Genomic DNA, 25,092 nt, shown 5'->3' with positions numbered 1-25,092 from the left:
ATATATATATATAACATTTGTATTTTAGAAAATGATTTCCCTTTAATTAACTAGGTATCTTCTCTTATTACAAAACAACTGGCCCAGCTGGCATGGCTCAGTGGTTGAGGGTCAACTTATGAACCAAGAGGTCACGGTTCCTGGTCAGGGCACATGCCCGGATTATGGGCTTGATCCCCAGTGTGGGGTATGCAGGAGGCAGCCGATCAATGATTCTATCTCATCATTGATATTTCTATCTCTCCCTCCCTCTCTCTTCCTCTCTGAAATCAATAAAAATATATTTTAAGCAACAAAAACAGTAAACAAGTATAGGTATTGTGGCAAAAATTACTAAAAAAAAAAAGGTAGGCAATGGAAACTAATAATTTTAACAGAAAAGTTTAGCTTATAAATTTGGATTTTTAAAACTGTTGAGAATTCTGCTAATCCCAAGCCAGCTATCTAAATATCTTCATGATCTGGCAACCCCATCTCTTACCTTGTGTCTCAGATAGAAGGGCACACACATAACTTTCCCTAAATCACACCACACTGCATCACTCCTTCAATCCCTTGCTCTCCGTGCTGGGTAAGTTCTATTCCTCTTTTAAAATTCCAGTACAGTAAACACTTCATCTGGATAGGCTGCCTTGACCTCAAACTCAAGAGGAAATTTAATTATACCATCCTCTAAAAAGAACATCTTTATTCCACATCCCTCTAACATTATATGAATCACAACAGAGAATTTAAATGAACTGCATACTTTTTCCTTTTTTTAAAAAATTGCTAAATTACTTTTGAAATGTGATTTCAATTTTCAGTAAGCTCATTGTACCATAGCTTAGGTAGGGAATAATTGTAACTTACTGGAGGGTGTGATTTACATTACATTGTAGATTTAAAAAAGTCTATTGGGAGAACATTTAAATCTGTGATGAGATTCAAACCAGAATATGTTTAGGAGAAAAAAGCCCCTTATATGAATGTATAATTAAGGATAAAATAAAGTTGGGTATTTGTATAATATTTTACATGGGCTTTAGTATTTATAGGTGCGAAATTAATGAGGCAATGAAAAAAAGCCTGTGCTGTTCTTCTTTCTTTATACCTCAGCCTTATCCTATATAATAAAAGTTAATATGCTAAGTGTCCGACCAATTGGTCGACCACTTGACCAGATGCTATAACATGCCAGGGAACAGACACTCCAACGGGTAGGTGAAGTTGCTGCTGGGGTCCAGCTGATCGGAACTGGGCGGGAGGGCCGGACACGCCCTGGAGCCCTCCCGCGGTCCCTCCACCACCAGCCGGCCAGCCCCCATAGGCCCCCATGGGGACTGGGCGAGATAGCCCCCATCGGCCCTGATGGCAGGCCAGGCCAAGGGACCCCACCCAGGCACAAATTTGTGCACCGGTCCTCTAGTTTAATATAAAAAAGCAATGCATGTTTGCTTATTTGGGTAAAACCAAATCACTAGGCTGAATAATTTTAATATTCTTCTGTGACTAATTTTTCTACCTTATATCAGCTTTTATGGGAAAAAATATAGAACTCTTGCATTTGATTATTTGCCTTTTAAAATTAAGTAGAAAAAAATTTCATTTAAAAACAAAACTTTTCATTATATTGCTTTATCAAAATAACTTTTAAAACTTGTCTAAGTTTCCTTTTTTCCCCCTGACAATATTTATTCCCCCATACTGTTATTCTTACAAAAAAAATCCTTATTTAATTCAAGAAATTATGCACAGCTAAAAATACTCAATTCCTAAAACTCTTCCAGTTGGGACAAGGGCGTAGGAGGAGGTTCTGACCAATACAATAGAAAATATCCTAGGAAATGCCCTTTCCCGAATGCAACACCAAAGCCTCTCTAGGAGAAAGCCCCATTGGGCTTTTTCCCCTACTCTCTGCTTGTAAATCTGAAATTATGCCTAACGGTGCAGCAGCCACATGACAACCAGCAGGAAAGACAAACGTTAAAGACAGCAACGCAGGAAGGCAGGAGGAGTCTGGTCTTTGATTACATCCTTGAGCAGCTGGACCAGCCTGACGGCCTGTTTCTGAACATCTTGTTACAGATGAAAAATAAACCTCCAGCTCCTGAAGCCACTAGCTGGATTTTCTGCTATTTACAACCACATGCATGCCTAATTCATACACTATTTGGGAGAAAATATATTGCAAATTTAAATCAAGCTTTCTGAAAGTTAGTCTTATTTAACAATATTTTATTATAGCTTGTTTTATAATAAAATATTCATGATTCTTATTCATTCCATTTTTAAAAACGGATTTATAAGTGTGTTCTGCTCTAGATATGTAGCACATTAGTCGCCAATCCTTGCTTCTCATTGATGATGAAAAGTCTCAATAATTAACTTTTTTTGGTAGTCATTGTACACCAATGTAATGCTTTACTGGTGATGGTCTAGAAAATGATTAAGCTATTGAAAAATGCTCTCAAAAATATAGCATAACAAAATGGAAAAAGAAAGGCCTAGCTCATTTAGGAGCTAAATATATAGATGATGATAAAATAAGATGTAAGACCATTATTCTGAACAGTCAATATTACATTTGGATCATGGACCAGTTCAAAAGGAACTTAATTAAATTACTGTGGCTTACTCAGTTACAGAAAAGCCCCTTACTCTTGTTATAATTTATGACATTTAATAACATTAAAAATTAAAGAATAGGTGAATTCTTCTGTCTGACTGGCAAAGCTAATTGTAAACATTATAAATTTTGAAGCTAATCCCTCCAAACTGACATAAATAAATATAATTTTCAATCCATTCTAATCATGTTAAACTTACACTTATCAATGAAAACCCTGCTGACACAGGAAGCCTTCATTTCTGGTACTCCTTAATAAAATTTCATTATGCGTTCCCATCAGGTCCATCCTTCATCAGTAATTTTTTAAAAAACTAGTCTAAGGAAATTAGTGTATATTACATATGTTAATACATTATTAGTCTTCAAAAATGAGCTAAATTAAGAATTCTGGAACACTGATGATTTTTATTATAACAATAACAATCCTATATGATAAAACCCTAATATGCAAATTGACTGAACAGCAGAACGACCGGTCGATATGACATACACGGACCACCAGGGGGCAGATGCTCAATGCAGGAGCTGCCCTCTGGTGGTCAGTGCACTCCCACAGGGAGAGCGCCACTCAGCCAGAAGCTGGGATCACGGGCTCTGCTGCAGGCAGGCGGTAAAGAGCGAAGGGTCCCAGACCGCGAGAGGGATATCTGACTGTTGGCTCAGGCCCGATCCCTGGGGTACCGAGCCTAAGCCAGCAGGCGGACATCCCCCAAGGAGTCCCGGAATGCAAGAGGGTGCAGGCCGGGCTGAGGAGCCCCGCCCCCGCCCCCCCAGTGCACGAATCCATGCACCAAGCCTCTAGTTAGTAATATATACTGGTTGGCACTTAAATACTAGATAATATGCTCACTCTACTATCTTATTTTGATATCATTAATTTAATTTCCCCTCCTCAAGAAAAGAGAGATAGGTAAAATTTCTACCTCCATTTTCCATATGAGGATACCAAGGCAGAGGAAAGTTAGTCAACTTTCCTAGAATCATGCAAATAATACATGGTCTATAGACTCTAAAACCAGGTAGTCTGACCCTAAAGTCTATAATCACCCTGTGTGCTAAATCTCTTAAATTCAACAGCCCACTTTTCTGTAGCACCAGACATGTTTTTAAATCGACAGGTTAAAATATGCAACATATTCTTCTACAGGCAAGTCAACTCTGCAAAAACTGACTCTTTTTACTAGGCTAACAGATTTACTCCAGTGCGTTCAGGAACCAACCACAAAAATGTCCAGAAAGTGTGATAAATAGGGAAGCGGTTTATTATACATCACAAAAGTTTTGAGAACATATGATCCTTCAGATATTCCCCTTCCAAACTGGCATCAATACAAAGTAGTCCAGACACTTATATGACTATCCCAGCATTAGAGGAGAGTACATAAAATACATAAAGATCCTATATAATAAAAGGCTAATATGCAAATAGACCAAACAGCGGGACAACCAAAACAACCCAACAACTGAATAACCGGTCACTATGAGTGCACTGACCACTGGGGGGGGGGGTGTGGAACATGGTGGGCATTGCCTGGGGTGGGATGGTGGAGCAGGTGAGTGGGGGCGCCAGACCAAGGCGGGGCACCAGTCACTGTCATTGGGGCTAACCTCTGGTGGTTATTAAAAATTCTTTGCTCCCATGCACTGCAGTCCCGCCCAGCGCTCACACCTGCTACCGGTGCTGGCCCCTCTCACATCCGCAGCCAGCGCCAGAGCCACCACTCGCACCCACTGCCGGTGCCCAGCTGCCGGCCCTGATCACCCCTGAGGAATTCTCCACCTCCCCCTGCTCCTGAGGGGTGATTGGGGCAGCAGCTGGCTCGCACCCACTGCTGGCGCTGGCCCCAATTGCTCCGTGCAATCAGCAGATGCCAGCGGGGCCGATGCCACCAGTGCATGGGAGCGGCAGCAGCGGGAGCAAGGCTGCGGTGGGAGGGGCTGGGCGGGGACGCAGAGGATGGAACGAGACCCGCCCCTGTGACTACCACAGCCTCGTGGCCCACAGGTCCTTTCAAGGTGCACTAATTTATGCACTGGGCCCCTAGTAAGTACATACGTAGTAGATATAAGGAAACCGCAAGGCTATTTCTATAAAAATAAAAATAAAATGTCAAGCAGTTTTACTGGCTATAAGTATACTGTCATAAAAAATGAGGTCACAATAACCACAGATGTATCTTTCCTGAAAATATATGCAAAATGACATAAAATGCTATTAAACTTTTGATACAACCATAAGGGTTAAAGAAACATAATTGGGAGATAATGACACAAGTGAAATACTAACAAGATGAAAATGACATAAGAAAATAATGTTTAAGTAATTGTCATTTATCAAAATCGTATTTTATATATTCTCACATTTAATAATTTCAAAAAAATATACATTTTCTTTGCCTCAGAAGAAACAGGACAAGAAACATTACTCATATATTGTAAATAGGAAAATTTTACTCAAGAATACCATTTGACTTGGCAAAGATAATATGGCCAGTGAAGGGCAGATCTGGATTCTAACTCAGCATTCTTTCTACCACAGTAGCTAGCCATGCAGGTATAGACTATTCTAGATACCATATTAAAAAGTCAATACTCTGTATAACCTCTGCACTCTAGAAGTTTTCAATACAATCAGACTTTCAATGTGAGAAACCATATAAAAGGACTTACAGTATTCTGTAAATAGTTTATACTCTTTCCATAACTTAATGTTCAGGTTACTGGTAGATCTCTGTAGATTACACCAAATAGTTAAATAAAATGTTAAGAATATTGTCAAGAACTAGTGAAATAAATTTTGACACAAAAAAATTAGTCAAGTATCTGTAAGAAAAAATACTGGAAATAGAACCTTGGAAGTTCATGTTTTTAAATAAGTGGTGCAGGAATGGGGGTGAGGGGGGTAAAAATGAAAGACATGAGTTTGGAGACATTTTCCTATACAGGACTTCTATTCTGCAACACATGTTTTATACATTATTTGAATTCTTTGAGAGATAAGTGGAGGAGGTATATTACCATTTTCCAAAATCGGAAACTTCCAAAGAAAACTCTATTCCCAAAACATCCAAGCAGTTGGTAGAGGATGCAAGATATAAAAAGTAGAAAGTAACTGAAGACAAATTTCTAAAAGAGAATTTTGAAGAGAGGGAGGGGGGAAAACAGTTAATAAATACTTATTAGCTGACTAGTAAATGACAGTGGGAGAATGTGATCCAAACCAGTAACAATTTGAAAGATTTCATTTTTTTAAAAATAAATGACTTAAGTTGAGACTATTACCAATGAAGTTATATTTCTTTAAGATTTTTGAATGTCTAAGGAAATTATTTTAAAACATGGACCATTAAGCAGCAGAATAATATCCCCAAGGAATCATCAAAAGCCCAGATGAGCCATTAAAAACTCTTCAGAGTCAAATAACACTTCAAGTCTCAGCTCTACATTAAAGGTGTATGTGTTAACAAAATTAAAATGGAACATTTAACCTACATTTATAAATAAGGTAAAGTAAAACCTTACATGTATAATGTAATGGTAACACAGCATTTCCTGTGTCCACTACCATCAAGTTTTATTCTCCCAGTCATGTAAGATCCTCATTTTCCAAAGTGAAACCACATTATATTGGGGCATGGCAAAGTGAACGCAGGAAGGCAATACCCCCATGCCTATGGCACATAACTGCTGTCACAGTTCCAGAAAATGAAATGTGTCAGGGAAGACATTTTTCAACAGATTATGCTCTATTCTCACTTTTGTGTGCAGAGTAAGAACCACTGCACAAGCAGGAAATGTATAACAACTTAGACAGATCTTGGAGACACATCAAAAGAAAATCCTTGAACCATAGAAATAATTGATTTAGCCAGGCTGGCATGGCTCAGTGGTTGGATTAAGAGGTCACAGTTCGATTCCCAGTCAGGGCACATGCCCGGGTTGCAGGCTCAATCCCCAGTGTGGGGAGTGCAGAAGGCAGTTGATCAATGATTCTGTCTCATCAGTGATGTTTTTATCTTTCTCTCCCTCTCTCTTCCTCTCTGAAATTAATAAAAATATATTTAAAAATAAATAATTGATTTATCTATACCTTTTTTCCTAAATAAGTTTGAAATTTATTTTAAGCAAAGTTGGGGCAGAATTTATCTATAGTTAGCATTTATTGAAGTAAGTTATTCTCATAACTGCACAAATCAAATAATAGCAGCTCTTTATTAACTTTCAGTATGCTCATGAGAAGACACATACATATTGATATTTTGCAATTAAGATATTCATAGAATCTTATTAAATGGACAGTGTCATTAATAGCATAATATCCATAACTATACAATTTGTCATCTAATTTTAACATGTCAAATGTCTAAGATTTTACTTTTTCTTCAATTATAATTTTATTTCTTAAAGAATTCTAAAAGACAAGTGGGGCATGATTCAAAAGTGCTCTCTAGAACTTAATTTTAAATTATAGAGTACACATGTATAATTGAATGATTTTAAATATCTTCACAGATATATTCCAGAAAAGGTTTTAGATTCCCACTTTAATTGGACATTGTATTTTCATATCACTGTATCTTTAAAAGATTGTGTTTTGAAGACAAATATTCTAAATACTTAATAACTCTTTAAAATTAATTTTAGCAACAAATTTTGGATTAAAATAATAATTTCAGACTATTTATTTTTACCAAAGCACTGAGCATATATCATCTGATTTATAAATGTACTCATCACATTGATATAAAGCATATTTAAAAAGCTAAATGAATTTAAGTTATATCCATTTAACCTATGTTTCCTTTCCCAGGAAGGACAAAATGAACACAGAATAGAACAAAATGATAAATACACACTATTAATACACACTATTGCTATTTTACACAGACTTAAGTACAAATCAGAACATAGCACTCTCTTCTTAAAGACCTATGATCTTTTTTGCCTAATAATTGAAGTTCTAGCACCCTAGGATATCCAATATCTTTCCAGCTTTCTCCACTTTATACATCACACTCTTCGGTCCAAATCTGAATTTAGAAACTCCTCTATCTATTCCCTTCATTTTTGCACCCCTAACCCTACACTTTTACAATCTTAAGTGTCTCTCCTTCATCTTCAGGCTTCAAACTTCATTAAGGGCAACATCAAATTTTATTTAATTCAAGTTTTTGCCCTGGCCAGTGTGGTTCAGTTGGTTGAGCGTCACCCAAGCACAAAAGGTCACCTGTTGGATTCCTGGTCAGGGCACATACCTGGGTTGCCCGCTGATCCCCCTGGTAGGGGCATGCAGGAAGCAGCCAACCCATCTCTCTCTCTCTCAAATCAATGAAAACATGTTTTAATTCAAATTTTCAAGAAGGTTTCTCCAACAGCCTAGCCAAAAGTGGTTGCTGATTCTTCAAATTTCTACTAGCAACCACCTCTCATCTAAATTCCTGCTATAGCACTTGAATTGATTGACCCACTTCCAGGTTTGCCCCATTTTACACTTCCCCAAGGTCAGCCAGAGTAACTTTTTATTCAGGAATGTAATTGTGATCATGTCATGTTCATGCTTAAAATCTGTGACCCCCCATTATCCATAACAATTAAGTGCAAACACATACATGACTAAAAACTGCTATGTTATCCTGTCTTCTCCCACTACCATCTGCTGCAACTTCTTCTTTTACCTGTGACCTCACACATACTCGACCTCTAACCCTATGAGTGCCATTCAGTACCTTAAAGATAGCAAGTGTTCTCTTTCTCCTGCACTTCCGGCCTTCTAACTTTGTACAGTGTTTCAATAATACTCTTTGCATTTCTCTATGCCTGGCTAACTCCCACTTACCTTCCTGAGCCTAGATGGTGGCCTTCACACTGCCCTCCATCTCCTGGTATACATCCTAATTTACACCATTCATCACTGCTTGTGTAAGCATTTTCTCTCTCATTGGATTATGGGTTTTGCTGGCTGAGAACCACTGAGTTTCTTATTCACCATAGTGTCCCCAGTGCCTGTATTCGTGCTTTATATCTAAAGGTTGCTTCATTCATAGTTATTGAAAATATGAATATCTCAATAACCACCACTCTTATTGTATTTGCTCAGAAAAGAACTTTTAAAGTTGTTCAAGATACCGTCTATAAGGCATTAATCTTTTGACTGACCTTCCCCTCTACTGAGCTAGGCAAGTAGATGATCTGATCTAAAACTTAGAGCCAAGTAACAGAGAGAAAAAAAGATCATTTGACATTTCTTAACAAAATACAGTCTCTGTGACCATAAATTGTGTAGTAGTAGTAGTAGGTAAGCAAGAGATGCAGTTAAGTAAATGAAACATTGTTGGTAATAAGAAGAATGCCAGAATAACACTCAAAGCACACAAACATATTCCAGACTATTTTGCCAACTGGTTTTGAAAAAAATGGGCAAGTTGTTTTATCTCACAGAATCATAGTTTCCATTCTAATAATATTATGGCTTCTACTACAAAGAAAATAAAGGCTCCCTTAAAGGTGAAATTAGCATATTAGATTGTACCAAGCATATGCAAGCAAGGGAAGATATCATATCATAATTAAATGGTAGCTTCAATAATATCGGATACTTTAACTGGTATCTGTACTGTTGGTTTAGTTGAACCTGAAACATAGGAAGGCACTCCATAAAGGTCAGGTCCCTTCCTTCACTGACAATTCAGACACATTTTAGAGTTAAGCCTAATTCAGCTTTTAGACAATATTCAATAACTGATTTAAAAACATTGGATAGACATAAAAAGTCCATGATCAAAAAGTGTCTTCAATCTTAGCCTCAAAAACTTAAGACACTTGAACTTCTTTATAAAGAATGATTGTGAGGCACAACCATTCTACAATTTACAGTTTATAAAATATTAAAATCATAACTAAATGAAGAGAATAGCCATATAAGTTTAATAAACCTTCCCATTTTTCCATTTACTGTATAAAAATTAAAATGGATGGTAATGAAGCACATTTGAGAAAAGGCCACTGGGAGAAACTGCAGAGCAAAGCAAAACCAGAAAGAAACAGATAACACATGTTAAAACATTTTTGGAACTGATAATGCTAATCTGAATAAATACACACATATAAAGAGACTATCATTTTCTCTCCACATTCTCTAAGTAGTGCTGCCAAATACGGGAGGATTGGAGCCATTTCGGGGAAACTGCTGAATCAGGAGCATGAGTCAGAAAGTAAACCCTTCGCACAGAAAAAGTGCTTTAAAAAGTGCTGATACCTCATCCACAAACAGACATGCATTCGGTTCAGCAGGTCCAAGCCTTCTCTAGTCACCAAGGCCGCAGGCACTCTTCCCTTCCCGAACTCATCCCCTCATATCACGTGCATTTGGAAGAAAGTGATTCCTCCAAAGGACCAGAGTCTATCTGTGTCTAAATGTTGAGGTAAAACACACACTAAATACTGCTGGGGATGTCTGTAAAGATGTCTCTAAAAACTAATGGCAGAACGTTTTCTAATTCAAATAACAAAAAAGTCTAAAATAAAAATAAAATTAGGCAAACTAAAATAAAGGCTTAAATCATATTACAAATTAACTGAGAGACACAGGGGGAAATTGCTTGACACTAATTTCAGGGAAACTAAGAAACCCTTTCTCCACAAGCCTTTAAGATCTAAGCATCCCTCCCACCTGGTCTAGACATGGCTCTTCTCTGAAGGTGGCAGCAGGGATAGATCATAAGTAGAGTTACCCTCAGGCTGATGAGGATATTTTTGGCACAAGCGGTTCAGCAAGGGCGCCCCGTGTATAATTACCACAGGGTGATGCTCCAAGGTTATGGCATCCTTGGACAACAAGGAATTGATTGCTCTCTCTCCTCCCATGCCCCAAGACAAGACCTTCTCATGCTGAGACTCTCCATCAGCGTCATTAGTAAATATTAAAATGCCCCAGTTTATAAAATTACTTCTTATTGATCTCATTCGACATTTATTTTCTAACGCAACAATAACAACAGCAGCAATGATTTCCCACTTGAATTTCAGTTCTAAGCACTCCTTTGTGAGCGGAATGGGTTAATGACCCTAGCTCTTCTTCAGACAGAGCCTAAGGCATAGAAGGAACAATGTAATAATTAATCAAAGCAAGCACTGTTAAATTGGGCCTAGAATTTTTATTTGTCAAGATAAACTCACTCTATTTGGATCTCAAATCTTATCATTTCCTACTTTAAAAGCATATTTCTATTTCATTTCTGCAATCTCCACAAAATATAACATCAAAAAAGAAAAGGCCTCAAATAGTTTAGCTATATTGTGTAGTAGCCAGTGTCAGCCTTAGTGTAAAATTATGGAAATTGTCCTTTGAAACTTTTCAGTAAGCATAATGACATCCCCTCCTATGAAACAGGAAATAACCACACAAAGTATTCTGTAATAATGCATGTGCAGAGATTTCAATGATCAGAATTCTCTCCATCAATGAATGGTACTAACATCCTTGTTTGGCATTTCTATTACATCTTCACATAACGTTCCACAATAGCTATAACATCTTGTTCTTAGTTATGATGATGAATAGCAATGCATTTTAATTCATACTCCTGATTTTCACCCTTTTCTACCCACCTTAATTTGCATTTGGCTACACAGTCTGAAGTGAAATAAAGCTTCATCTCTGAAGACTTGAGAAATTTAAAGAACTATGTTGTCCTTCATTTTTATCAAATGTCAGTGTGACAGACTAGGCCAAAATACTGCAGTTGAGTAGTTAATTCAATAAAGTTATCAAACTTTATTTTCTTAATAAGAATTAGCCCTAACCAGTTTGGCTCAGTGTATAGAGCATCAGCCTGCGGACTGAAGGGTCTCAGGTTCGATTCCGGTCAAGGGCATGTACCTTGGTTGCGGGTACATCCCCAGTAGGGGGTGTGCAGGAGGCAGCTAATCGATGTTTCTCTGTCATTGATGTTTCTAACTCTCTATCCCTCTCCCTTCCTCTCTGTAAAAAAATAAATAAAATATATGTTTTTTTAAAAAAGAATCACCTGGGTACTTTTTTAAAATGCAAATTTCCTGGGCCACAAGCACTAGACATTTTGACAATGTAAGTCTAAGCAAGGACTCAGAAGTCAAATTTTTAATAAGTATCCTATAGGGTCTTAGTGTAGGTCATCCCAGGATGTCACCTTGAAAATCTCTGAAAATGAATTAGTTAATGTCTAAAATGTGAAGTTCCTTGTCATTGAACTATGCCACATCTTCACCAAAACTGTTTTCCCCAATTACAATTCCCCTATGCCTACATTTAAAAATTAACTAGGTTATTCATAAGGTTTGCTAACATATTTTATTCATATCAGCCATAGGCAAGATTGTGACAAATACAGTGTCAATACTGTCCAACTCACCTCACTCACAGTAATTTACCCATCCAACCTCCTACTAAAAAAAAGGAGAAACTTCCATCCTAAGAAGCTAAGGATGGTATTAATGATAAGGGTTAGCTAGCTAACTTAATTAGGCACACAGGAAGTGGGGGTCCAGGAGGCATTTCTGGCCTGAGCAAATAAAACAGCCATAAACCAAGGACAGAGGTATCTCTGGACTGAGCAATTAAAGCAGCCCTGACCTGAGCAGCTGGAAGAGCAGAGGGGTAATAAAACATCCTCAACCAGGACACCTGAGAGAGAGCCATAAGGAAGTTCAAAAGCAACTCCAACCAGCAAGATAAGTGGAGAGTGAGGGGCACCACGTGGGCTCTGAGCTTTGAAACTAATACTATGTAGCAGAGGAAAGCACGAGGGTCCCAAATTAAGGAAAAGGTCCAATTAGAAAAGGTCATGTTCAGACAAGGAGCTACAGCCTTTATAAACCCAGAGACAAAGAGACTCAGCAGATTACAAATTTTTTATTTTTTCCCATTAGAGAGAGAAAGAGCAGGCTTTTCCCATTTGGGGGCCCCACCCCAAGGAGTCCCCTTTGGGGACACCCCTGCCCAGATGGAGTCTGTATATGCTTTCAATAAACTGCTACATTTTTATGAAAGAAATCTGTTAGTCCACGAATTTATTCTTCAATTTTGTCGGACAAGAACCCAGGAGAAATCTGAACCCCAAACCACACGTTTCATTAATTAAATATTCTATAAAAGATAGCAATAAAATTATAGAGAAAATATGTAAGTGAAAATATTCTTTTTATGTAGTTTTGAGACAATGTTGACAAAAACAGAGTAAGAGAATTAGTGGAGTAACACCCACCATGAGTTTGAAAAGATCTATTCCACTATTAATAATTCAAATTTCTCAATTAAACTGAAACCGGGATGTAGGAAGGTTTAACTGACCAACCATCCCAGCTTGATTTTAGCACTGAAAGCCCCCCTGGCCCAGAAAACCTTTTAGTCCCAGGGCAACCGAGATGGTTGGCCACTCTATTTCCTGCCTCAATATTTAGGCATTAATTTTCAAAATCCGTTGAAAATTTCTACAATGAACTATTAAAACAGAATGGTGGGGTAGGATTTTATTTAGGAATTGGTCATAAAAAGTTGCCTTAAATTAAAAAATATCAATACACCCCCCCAAAAAAATTTTGGTTTTCTTTTGACTCAAAGACTTATTGAAAAGGATCTCTAAAAAAGTATCATAATTAGGAAGCAATAAATATTTAATCAATGTATAATAATAAAAATTACTGGGAGGAAGGTACTTTGAGATTTCTAATATATACATATCCATATGCCATGAACTTTTATCTGATGAGGTGGAATGTCTTCTGAAATGGCAGCAATTACTTAAAAAAGTAACATCAATCTGGGCAAAAACAGGGCAACCAGAGAGACAACCCATCGATGCCCCTGATTTAGGGCCTGGCTACCCCAAGTATAAAGAGCTCACAGGCTAATGACTCAGAACTGCAGTGAGGAGGGGTGAATAACATTTCCAATGGTCAGGAGAGTGCTACCTCATTTAATAACACTAGGGGGTTTGCTGATCACTACCTTCTGACAGATCACTAAGGAGTAATGATTCATTACAGTTAATAAAGCTAAATACTGTGGAATCATTCAGGAGGAAAATTATTAGCACATCTCAATTATTCACAAGTTGAGCTCTCCTCTGTGCTTTATTCATTAGAAAATTTGAAAATGTTTTTCACTAATAAGAAGAGTCAATAGCTTGTTTGTGCTGTTTTATTCATTTTTTCTCAATTTGTCTTTTGATTTTTGGGTGTCTTGACTTCTTTTAAATAGCCTGTGGAACCTCAGTGGGAAGGATCCTGTGGCCCTTTTTCCTATTCCTGGTTAATCATAAGTAATAGCTTTAAACTAGAGGCTTTTCTCATTATTTTCAAAAATCACATAGTTGCCTGAGCCAGACAATTCCATGCAGGACCCAATTACCTCTGGTCTGGCCTATTGTAACAGCCTAATAACTGGTCTGTCTCCGGTCTCAGCCCCACTCAATCCATCCTCCACCTGCAGCCAGAGGGATCTTTCTATCAAACAAATCTGATCATGGCATTCTCCTGCTTAAAATCATTCAAGGGTATTATTGCTTGAAGAATTAGGTATAATTATGACTCAGGGATAGGCTCATCTCCAGCCACTTCCGCTCCGCTCCTCTGTGCTCTGACTGTACCAAATCATGTGATTCCTCTAACAAAATGAATTCTCACTTACTGTTTCTCTGGCCAGAATGCCCAGCTCCCCTTTCCCTGCTGATGAGCTTCTGCTTCACCTTCCTGTCTCAGCTCCTGCTATGTCCTTTAGGGTGGCCTTCTCACTCTCCTTAAGAACAAATCCAGAGGGAAACCAAGATGGCAGTGCAGGTAACCGCTGGTACTCGCCATCTCCCACAACCACATCAAAGTTAAAACTAAAATACAGAATAACCATCATTCAGAACCTCTTGAAATCTGGCTGAAATCTGGTTGTAGGAATGGAAGTCCTACAACTAGAGAAGTAAAGAAGAAAGCACATTGAGACTGGTAGGAGGGGCAGAAGTGTGGAACAGGCTGAAACAACACCCACACGTGGCATTTATTTAATTGGGAGGGATATCTCTAAGGCCTCCTGTGAGAAGCAGGGGGCCCCATGAGACTGGTAGGAGGGGCAGAAGTGTGGAACAGGCTGATCCAACACCACACATGGCATTTATTTAATTGAGAGGGATATCTCTAAGGCCCCCTGTGAGAAGCAGGGGGCCCCAGCCCCACACCAGATCCCTAGGCCAGGGGTCCAGAGCTTGGAAGAGAAGTCTCCATAACTTTGGGCTATAAAAACCAGTGGGGATTGTGGCTGAGTGACATGGAAGCTGCTGGAGTCCCAGATATTCCTCTTAAAGGGCCCGACAAACTTACATGGTCCTGTATTATTACAGACACGGAAACCAAGAATGAGCATCAGTGTATGGACAGACATTACATGAGGAAGAGCAGCCTAATTTTCTCAGGAAGAAATAAAAGCATTTGGATTTGGCAGTCATTAGGGATTTGGGGACAAAGGTATATCATGAAAGGAGTGTTGTTAAGAAAATTTACCGAGCAGTACTGCACAATCTGCATGCAAGCAGAGATCCTAGAGACGGGGACTCATTCCTGAGACAGCTGCTGTGATTTAGAAGTACATGTTGCAGGCTTAAAGAGGAACAGTTGAATTGAGAGACTTTGGGAACTTAGAGAAAGGAACAGCCAGGTACCTGGTTCCTTTGGAGCATTTACTGATATTTCCTCCTGGAATGCCCTTTTCCTAGGTATTTTCTTCACTGTGTTTGAGTTCAAATGTCCCCTTCTCCCTGCAGCCTACCCTGATCTCCCTACACTCCCAGTCTCTCTCTTGACTTTCTTTATTTTTTCCCACAGCACGCATCACTTTCTCACATTCTAGGTGAAACACTACTTCATTCTGTGGTCTGCTTTCTCAATAAGGAATGTATGTACCCAGAGAGGAAACAAAGTAGAGGGAGGGTGAAGTGGGTAAGAGAGAGTCAAGTATATGGGAACTGAAGGAAACTAGTCTTCAGGTGGGCAGCATGAAAAAGATGTCGAACTATATAATCTTATGCATCTGAAAATAATATAATGTTATTCAATGTTACCACAATAAATTTAATTTTTAAAAATGAGAAAAAAGAATATATGCACCCACAAGGGCACAAATGTGTCCCCTATGGTCGAGAATAGTGTGTATCCTGTAATAGGTGCTCCGTAGGTATTTGTGGAATGAACAAACTAATTGGAAATGGTGTGGGAAGAAGTCTGGGCTAAAACTGCAATCTCTGATACAGACAAACTTTCCAAATGAGGATGTAATTTGAAGGTTAAATGATGACTTGGCACTTGGACAAATTGACTCTAAATTAAAATGCCCTGAAAATGAATAGCAACTATAAGATCATAGCTGGTAGGAGGTTCCACAGGAATGGTGAATTTGTACTTTGAGAATTCATTTAAAAAAGAAAAAGGCACCCAGCCAGTGTGGCTCATTGGTTGAGCACTGACTCATGAACCAGGAGGTCACGGTTTGAATCTGGGTCAAGGCACATGCCCAGGGTTGTGGGCTCAATCCCCATTGGGGGCTGGGGGAGAGGCGTGCAGGAAGCAGCCAATCTGTGATTCTCTCTCATCCTCTCCCTTCTCTCTGAAATCAATCAAAAATATTTTTAAAAAGAAAAAGGCAAGTATCTAGATACTAAGGAAAAGAAGACAAGGACAGATACAGGAAACATCAGAGAGGAGGATTAGGAAGGGGCAATGATACGGTATATAAGGAACAATTGGAAACTATAAAGGGAGAGGGATAATGTGGTGTCTCTGAATCCCAGGAACCACCTTGAGAATAAAGTGACAAATAATGAGATTTTGTATTTTTTCATACAAAAAAAAACAAAACACGGAAATGTTTGAAAGCAAATAGAGTGGATGGGATTTTAAGTATTAGGTATGTATTGGTAAGTTTTGGAGCTTGAGTCACAACGTAACTAGTTATAAAGGAGATGGTTTTAGAGAATAAAGATGCTTTCCCCCACAAACACTAGGAAAGAAAAAAAAACTACGAGAGAAGGATTAATGAGAGTAAGAAATATATAAAAGTTGAAGTGTTACATTTTTGATAGACTAGGTGGAGAGATGATATGCCAAGGAAGGGATAGGACAGCTGGGACTGGGGGCACAGAAAGAGAGACAAGGTCTAAAATAGCTCCCATGGGGAGAGAGCCGGGGAGTACAGAAAAGACAATTAAACAGACTGCCAAATAGCAGCAGAGAGCAGATTGAAGTTTGAAAGCATCCAGTTCTAATGAGCCAAATCTGCTACGCTGTTTGCCTCTAGCAGTGCTCTCTCTCCTGGGAGAAGAAGCAAAGGGAGCAGGAGTTAGAGGTAACCTGTTCCCAGGAATGTGTTGGATGAGGTCAAGGTTATTAATGAAGAGGCAAATCTTGTGTTCTTTGTTGGGAGTGAAAATCCACCTCATCTGAAGCAAGGAGGGCAACAATGGGTGCATCCGATCCAAGGAGGGCGGGGCAAGTAATGATTGTGAATCCCAAGCTGAAAGTTGAAACTTTCAAGGAAATTAGAAAGCTTCTAATTTTCTAATTTCTCATCTCCCATTCCTCCACTCCAACCACTCCTGCTGAGACCACGGGAGCCGGAAGAAGCAGAAACTAAATGAGATAAGCAGATTCTTGTCAGAGGACTGCTGTGAAGTGAGCGCATGCAGGTGTGTGTGTGTGTGTGTGTGTGTGTGTGTGTGTGTGTGTGTGTGTGTGTGTGTTGGGGGGAAGTGGGGATGAGGTGGGTGTTAGCATCAATACAATAAAAAGTGGAAATCTAAACTGCATTCAGTTCCAACACATTAGGGTCACTCACTGTTAAATATACTCCATGAAAAAAAAAAGTGTTTCTATTTTTTTTTTGTTATATACAGTTTAGATTACTAAATTATTACTTTCATATAAATATAGGCTTTGCTTTTTAATCAAATCTTCCCACTTCCTGTCGGTGCAATGCAATCATCTAGTGAAGAGGCGGCCCCTCCGCCCCTCTGCCTTCTCCTCACCCCACTCTTCACATTGCTCATCTGCTCCAACCACCTCCACCTTCTTTTAGTTCCTGGAATCAATCAAGCTGATTCCCAGCTCGGAGCCCTTGTCAGCCTTCACCAGGCCTGCCGAGCTCTGCCTCCAGATCTTTCTGGACAGTCAGGTCTCCTCTGAGGTGTCACCTCCTTGGAAAGACTTTCCTTGTCAATCTGAAGTAGCCTGGGATGTACTCTTTTCCCCATAACCTTGTTTTGTTTTGTCTTTCATTATTAAGACATTTTATCTATAATATCTTGCTTTTTTGTTGTTTTGTGGTCTGCCTCCTCCATTTAGAATAGAACCTCCATGAGGAAATGGATTCTGCCTGTCTTGGTCACCACTGTATCGCCAGCATTTCAAACACTTCTGAGCACACAGTATACACCCAAGTACTTGTCTAATGAATGAACACATGATTTTTTAAAACCTTAGTATTTTCATGCTAAGTATGATGGGAAGTTACATTGAGTAAGTGTTTATTCACAGGCTGTTACAAAAAGGGTAAAAAGGGTATTACTGCTGTCTCAGAATATCCTGAAAGATTTCATCTGTCTTATTCTAAGCAATAAATATTAGGAGAAAGTAAAATATTGAGAATGAGAGGATAGAGCAGGGGTGGGCAACCCTGGCACGCGTGCCAAACATGGCACGCCAGTAACCTGCTGACATGCGAAACCCTCTCTTATAATCTTCCATTTACAATTTTTTTCTTATAACCGACTTTTTTATTTTTCAGATAAATTCAGTGTAGGTGCATCTTAGATAAATAAATAATTTTACATAACAAGTTATCTTAAAGACCATAGACATGGGTTGACGAGAGAGGGGAAGAGCAATTTCTATGCCTCTGCCTAATTCTCTTTGCCTTCCTAGATCCGACCAGTGTTTGGTTTCATCCACATACGCTTGTGAGCTTGTGAATCTTTGTTCTCAGTGATGAATTTTGTTACGTCTCATAATATGAGTAGCCTGCTGGATGAAAGTAGTAGCTCATGCATATCTCTGAAGGTCACGAAATATAAACCTGATGTAAAATCTCTGTCATCAGTGATGCAGCAGCAAAAGTCCCACTGATAATATCAAACGGAGTCATAAAGTTTTCTGTCGGACTATCAGTGTACATGTATACATTAAAAAATAAATGCATTTTTCATCATCATATACTGTGTTTTTGTCGCTCGAATGAATTTTATTATTTCTTCAAGGTTCTTCACATACATACACCTTAAGAGATATCAAGTAGGCATAACATGTTCTCAAAAAATTAGGGTTGGCACGCAGAAGAATTTTGAGTCAGAGATTTTGCCATGCACTCACAAAAAGGTTGCCCACCCCTGGGATAGAGGATGAAACATCCTTAAAAATGAATCTATGTAAATTTTACTAAGATAATAAATAGACATAAAAATGTTTATGCTATTTTTATAAGGCTCAGGGAAGTCTGAAAATATAGATATATTTGATAGAATCTGAAACAGTATGGGATTTAATTAGAGAAAATACACAAATGAAATGTCAGATAAATTTTCCATGATATAATTTCTATAAATTGTGAGTAATATTTATGCTGTTTGTCTTGCTATATTAGATCTAGAAAGCAGGCTTAATTAAGAGGTTAAGAGGAAGCAGATTTTAATCTCTTCTTCATAAAAGAAAATATCTAATTAAGAAACTCAGTCTCCATTAAGTTTTCATATTTTCTGTGAAAAGCGTTCTCTGTCAGTTTATTGTTTTGTTATTGTTTTGATTTAAAAGGGAGGCGGGAGGGCCCAGCAGGTATGGCTCAGTGGTTAAGCATCAACCTGTCAACCATGAGATCATAGGTAGATTCCGGTCAGGGCACATGCCCAGGTTGTGGCTCAATTCCTAGTAGGGGGCATGAAAGAAGCAACCAATCCATGATTCTTTCTAATCATTGATGTTTCTATCTCTCTTTCCCTCTCCCTTCCTCTCTGAAATCAATAAAAAAATATTTTTAAAAAATAAATAAATAAAAGGGAGGTGGGAGGAAATATTAAAACCTACAGTCCTAACAAATAATTAAATATTACAAAACTTCTAATGACCTTATGTAAGACATTATATACTAACCATGGCCTTTTGAAATATGAAGACATGTTAATTACATAAGGAATACATAAGTAAACTTAAAAAGCAATCTGCTTCAAAATTCCCTTAAGATGTCCATGTAGAAGTCAAAAATCAAAAGAATTAATAAGGGAACCTCAGACAAATTCCATTGGGGAGACATGCTACAAAATACCTGGCCTGTACTTTTGAGTATGTCAAGGTCAAGAACACAAAGTAAGGTTGAAGAATGACTCCATCTTGGGAGTAAGAAGACAAGCAATCCTTAAATTGATGTTCAAACAGGGGGGAAATAGCTTGGATAGAAATTACTAGGACAACTAATGATATTTGACCTTGCTCTAAGAACTAAATGGTAGTAATGGTATCGTTAAATTTCCTGTTTTAAAATTTCACTGTGATTTTGTAGGAAAATGTCCTCATTCTTAAGAAAGAAACATAAACTAGCAATAAACAGGAAAAAAGAATGGATAGATAGGTTGGTGGATGGAACTAATGAAAGGCTTCTAGGACTGTCAAGTGAAACAGAAACTTCTCATGTGTCAGTAACTAGAATAATAAGCAATTGGTAAGTTATAAGCAGGTGTGTCAAAGACAGAAGCATATACGAAATACACCAATAAAAATTGCAACTTCTGCTGTTTAAGTTCTAACAATATATGACTACTTCAATAAATAAGATGACTAAAAATTGAAATTTAAATGTAAAGATTTTCTTAAATTAAAAGCCTTTGTAAATTGATTGTATTCTTTATCAACATATGGCATTTTAGAAATACACTATGGTATCATTTAAATATTAAGTTAAAAAACTAAATAGAGGACTTAAACCATAAAATATTCTACAGAAATCAAATTTCCGGTATAGATTGATGAGTTCATTGTTTACTCACTGTTCTTAAAAATCTTAATGTTTAAACTGAAGTCATTACTATAATAGAATGCTAGAAAATAACAAACAGCTTCAAGGTGGTTATTTTATGATTCATGCTTTAAAGAGAAAGAAACACTTATAGAGATTACATATATTGCCCAATTTTCAAAGAGGTGTTATTTGACAGGTGTAGAAAAATTGCAATGCCTTCTTCACCCTGTTCCTTGAACAAAGCTTTCTACAAAGGTGAGAGATATTTGATTATGTAGTTTCCCACCTGGCTTTGAAGTTTGAATGTTTCCATGTTACTGCCTATGTTATTTTCTATAGTACTATAGTTTATGCATAATAACTAGCGTTTTAAGATTGTTAAAACAATATTGAGAGCTAAAATATGTCTTTCTTTCTCATTACTTGTAGAAAGGGTACAACACAATATACATACATATATGTATACAATTACGTGGATAGTATATTATTCCTCTCAGACACCTTTCAGGTTCCAAACCAACTAGGCAATGTTCAGGCCCCGAACAAAGTACTCTAATTATTGTTTCATTCCTTTTGACAATTTTACTCTCCTTAGAGAATAGAAAATTGGGGTATACCAATGCTACATTGCGTCTTAACAAATAACACACAGCATGTAGCTTATCCCAAAGCAAAAAAAGAAGAAAAAAATATGCTTTAATTTTTTTTTTGGTCAAGGTTCATCTGGGGAAATCGACTGACCCATTTTGACATTAAAGTGCTGCTTTAGCACATGTGCCCGTGCACGCACGCACATACACATACATACACACATACACACACACACACACACACACACAGGAATTTTCCATTGAGGTTGCACATAGCAGCATATCAAAGCTCTGTCAGTGACACCCTGAATCACCATCCCCAAGGCAAGAATGTGCATGCTGAGTCCAGGCTGCTCACTAATTATGCAGAATTTACTTTAACCTTAAGTCTTTAAAGAAAAATTATGATTATAGAAAATCCAAGACTGTAATAAAAACAGAACATCATTATCATTTCTAAGGAGTCATCTCAGTTGCGTTTTTTTTTTTTGCAGTGAGTATTCCTGAGTTAATATTACATCTGCAATCATCACCACAGCAAATCTTCATATTAAAAGTATCAATTTAATATTACAAAGAAATAAGAGGCAAGTCATCATTTTCATCATTGTGAGCTGAGAAATTTAACCCAATTCGTGACAAGCATTGTGCATATAACATAATGCCATTATGAAATAAAGAAACGTGATGGTATATCTCTGTTTTTACTCACCAGTTGTTTCCACAATGCCTTCTAGGATGACGACAATCTCGAACTGTTCAGTTTGCATGCTTCGCTGGGATAGGTCATAAAAGGGGCTTTTGGCATCGATCACGTGGCAAATCGTGAGGGGGGAAACAAGAAAAAGTTGATCTGCCCCTGTACTAAAACCTACATCCAGTTCAAGTTGATCAAGGGGAAGGAACTCACCCTCAGGTGTCTGCCGAGACTAGACAAGCACACAGAAAAAGAGAAGAAATCACCACTTGCACTGAAATTTTCAAGGCAGCCTAACAGTAATTTACATCATTGCCAACATTCTGCACTATCAATCATCAGCAACAAACTCCAAACAAATCTTTATGCAGCTATGTTCTGGCAAATGGGCCGAAATCCCACATAGCTCATGCGGGACATCCATGCATTATTTATAATATACGACTTACTATAATTACCATTCCCTAACTCATGAGCTTTGGAGAAATGCCTGGTCCAACAATGGCTGTTAGGACAAACTGTGCAACTGAAAGTACATGTGCTACTTCTTGACATAAATCGCTGCATGGGAACCCATTGCATGCCAGATATTTTCTCAGAAAGCAAATAAGCAGGCAATTCTTATGGAGTTTGTTAAAGCTGAAGAAGGTTGATCAAAATTTAAAGTGAGATTTATTTCATTATTACAAAGCAAAACTTAAGAATTTATTTTCCAGGACTTTTGAAAAGCAACAAATAGATATAAAATAGAAGAGTGAAGATGTTACCATATTAAATTATGTTATGTACACACACAACAGTTCACAGTAAAAATAAAAGGCAGATGCTATTATTTAATGGCTTTCAAACTCCTAATAATAAATTGCATTTAAGTTGTTCACTTCTCTATTTATTTTATGAATTTTAAAGTAGTGTACAAAATTGGGCTGAAGGGAAATTTTTAAGACCAAAATGCCATTTAATAATCTATATTGGATAAACTTATGGTTTATTAAAACTTTCATGAGGCAGCGGCATCCAATATCAATCAGCATAAATCACTGTACGCCTTATTGAAACTTAAATATGCAACTATTTAAAATTAGCAAACCACGAAAGTAAACCTATTTTTATTTTCTATTCATTTTTACTTTATTTTCCGTGTCTGTTACTCATAAGGATCATATATAAACAAATATTAAAGTTTAATTTATATAATGATGCTTGCTGTTTGTGAAATGGGGCTTGGAAACATTTAACAGGTTCTTTGCAAAGCTAATTCAATGAACAAAATAGAATCACAGAATCTGTTAACATGTCTGTCCAATGAAGTGGTAGTTGGAAGACAAAACCCTTACTTTCAAAATTCCAAGAAATACATTGGCTTTTTATGTAGAATAGATGAGCGTGAAAACACTGAGAAATGTGCTTTAGGAAGATGTACTCTATTGCAAAACAGAACCAAGAGTTTCAAATTGGTGGGCAATTGTACGGCAGCAAGTGCCACAAAGAGTTTCAATAGCAGAATTTCAGAGGCTTTTTTCTAACTAATGATACTCAGGACTTTTATTTGTGTAGAAAAAAATCCAATGAAAATATTGAGACTATTTATCTTCTCTACCTTGTGAGTGGTTCATTAAAAAAAAAGACATGAAAGAGATTACTGATAAGAAAGAAAAATCCATGAAAAAAACCTGATAGTGCAAAAATAAAAACAGCAGTTCTACCAACCAATATTAGAGAAAACTGGGTATTTCTGGGCTAGTAGAAGTCACCTATGTTTCTGAACCTGTCTTCAACCCAGTAAAATATGGATGAGACCAGATTCTTTTCAACTACACAGTTGTATAAGTATTGATTAATATAACACAGTAAAAGCCAAAATCAAAACAAAAACCCTGTCTCACTGTTATCTCATCTACTAAGAAACAGGTGCTATATAAACACAAGGTGGTACTCTGATGTTTATAATTGATAAACAGATATTGGTAATTTTATTAACTATTCTAAGCTCTGAATTTTCAGTACTAAATGGAAGTGTTCACAAAGATAATTCTATAAAAACTCAATTTCCCATTTGTTTAAAAAATCATTTTCCCCAAAGAAGATACATTTTTCTAATGATTATATATGTACCTCAAAATTAAATTTCATCTTCCTTTTTTGTATATATTTGCTATTAAGCCTTTGCCTCATTCTAAAAGCTTTTGAGTAAGTAATTAACTTTTAAATTCACTGATCATCCAACAACCCATGAAAAGAAGTAGCCTAGAAATACCAGGTAGGCAGTCTATCAGGAGAATGCCAACCAAGAGTAAGAAATATTTTGTTTTTAGCAAAGAAGTTTATTCACATATAGGTAATTTAGACTTAAATATGCATGGAAATGCTCTATTCAAACTCCATATACTTTCTTATTTAAAAGAAATCTGTCCTATATACTCAAAATTATACCTTCCCTCCCACCACCACCAATGCTTTATGTCCTATCCAAGTATTGGTAGGAAAAACTTGACACTGTACCTCTTACGTGGCACTGTAGATAAAGTAGTAACATTACATTGCTTTGAAAGATGTTTTCCATGTTTATATATTTTTCAAGTAAGTGAAATTCCCTACGTATTAATTGAAAAGTATTTGCCAGTGGATACTATCTAATTTACCCTTCTTTTAAATGACTCAGAGACTCTATATCCCCAATTTTATCTTTAGGTCTTCTTTATGTTAGACAATCAAATATTTCAACTTTCTTACCTCCCCGATTTTTGTTTGCTTTCTTCACTTATTATAGACTGGGAAACCTATTAATCACTGTGGATTAAATAGAATGCTTTTTTATTTATAAGAGAGGAGGATGTGGTTTTAGTTGGAAGGTGCTTGGAGTCATGGACTTGTTTAAAATCTGAGCTCCTGGTTAGAGCAAGTTTATGTTCAATCAAACACCTATGATGTTCTAGAAACCTACATATGCCTACAGAATACATTTTCAGAAGCATATACTTCTACTCTAGGCTTACAAAAAATTCTAATCTGGGTTTTTCTAATTCTGATGCAATTGCAGACATTTTCTGGGGCCAAGGGGAAAATGCATAGTTTTAAGTCTCTGGACTTGTATAAGCAGAGTGAGAAATCTTTTGTTCAAGGAACTGTGATATACACATGTATATGAAAAGAAAAGGGAGAGGAGAGGAGAGGAGAG

The 25,092-nt window shown here is 37.3% G+C and overlaps 1 protein-coding gene across 3 annotated transcripts in view; it reads right to left on the bottom strand.

Moving 5' to 3' along the window:
- The window catches only part of KCNJ3 (potassium channel, inwardly rectifying subfamily J, member 3), a 210,198-nt gene that overhangs the window by 176,764 nt on the left and 8,342 nt on the right, over positions 1-25,092 (bottom strand). For 2 of the 3 annotated variants that reach the window (XM_014534062.1, XM_005859319.2), the window contains exon 2: positions 21,930-22,146. The exons of the other annotated variant lie outside the window; for it this stretch is intronic. In XM_014534062.1, the coding sequence (XP_014389548.1) occupies positions 21,930-22,146 (217 nt within the window). The remainder of the gene's footprint in view (positions 1-21,929; positions 22,147-25,092) is intronic. 3 annotated transcript variants of the gene reach the window in all.

This window comes from Myotis brandtii, unplaced genomic scaffold (genome assembly GCF_000412655.1).
Source record: "Myotis brandtii unplaced genomic scaffold, ASM41265v1 scaffold125, whole genome shotgun sequence".
NCBI classification, from domain to species: Eukaryota; Metazoa; Chordata; class Mammalia; order Chiroptera; family Vespertilionidae; genus Myotis; species Myotis brandtii.
The sequence above is the reverse complement of the archived record's forward strand: the minus strand, read 5'-3'. Positions and strand labels throughout refer to the sequence as shown.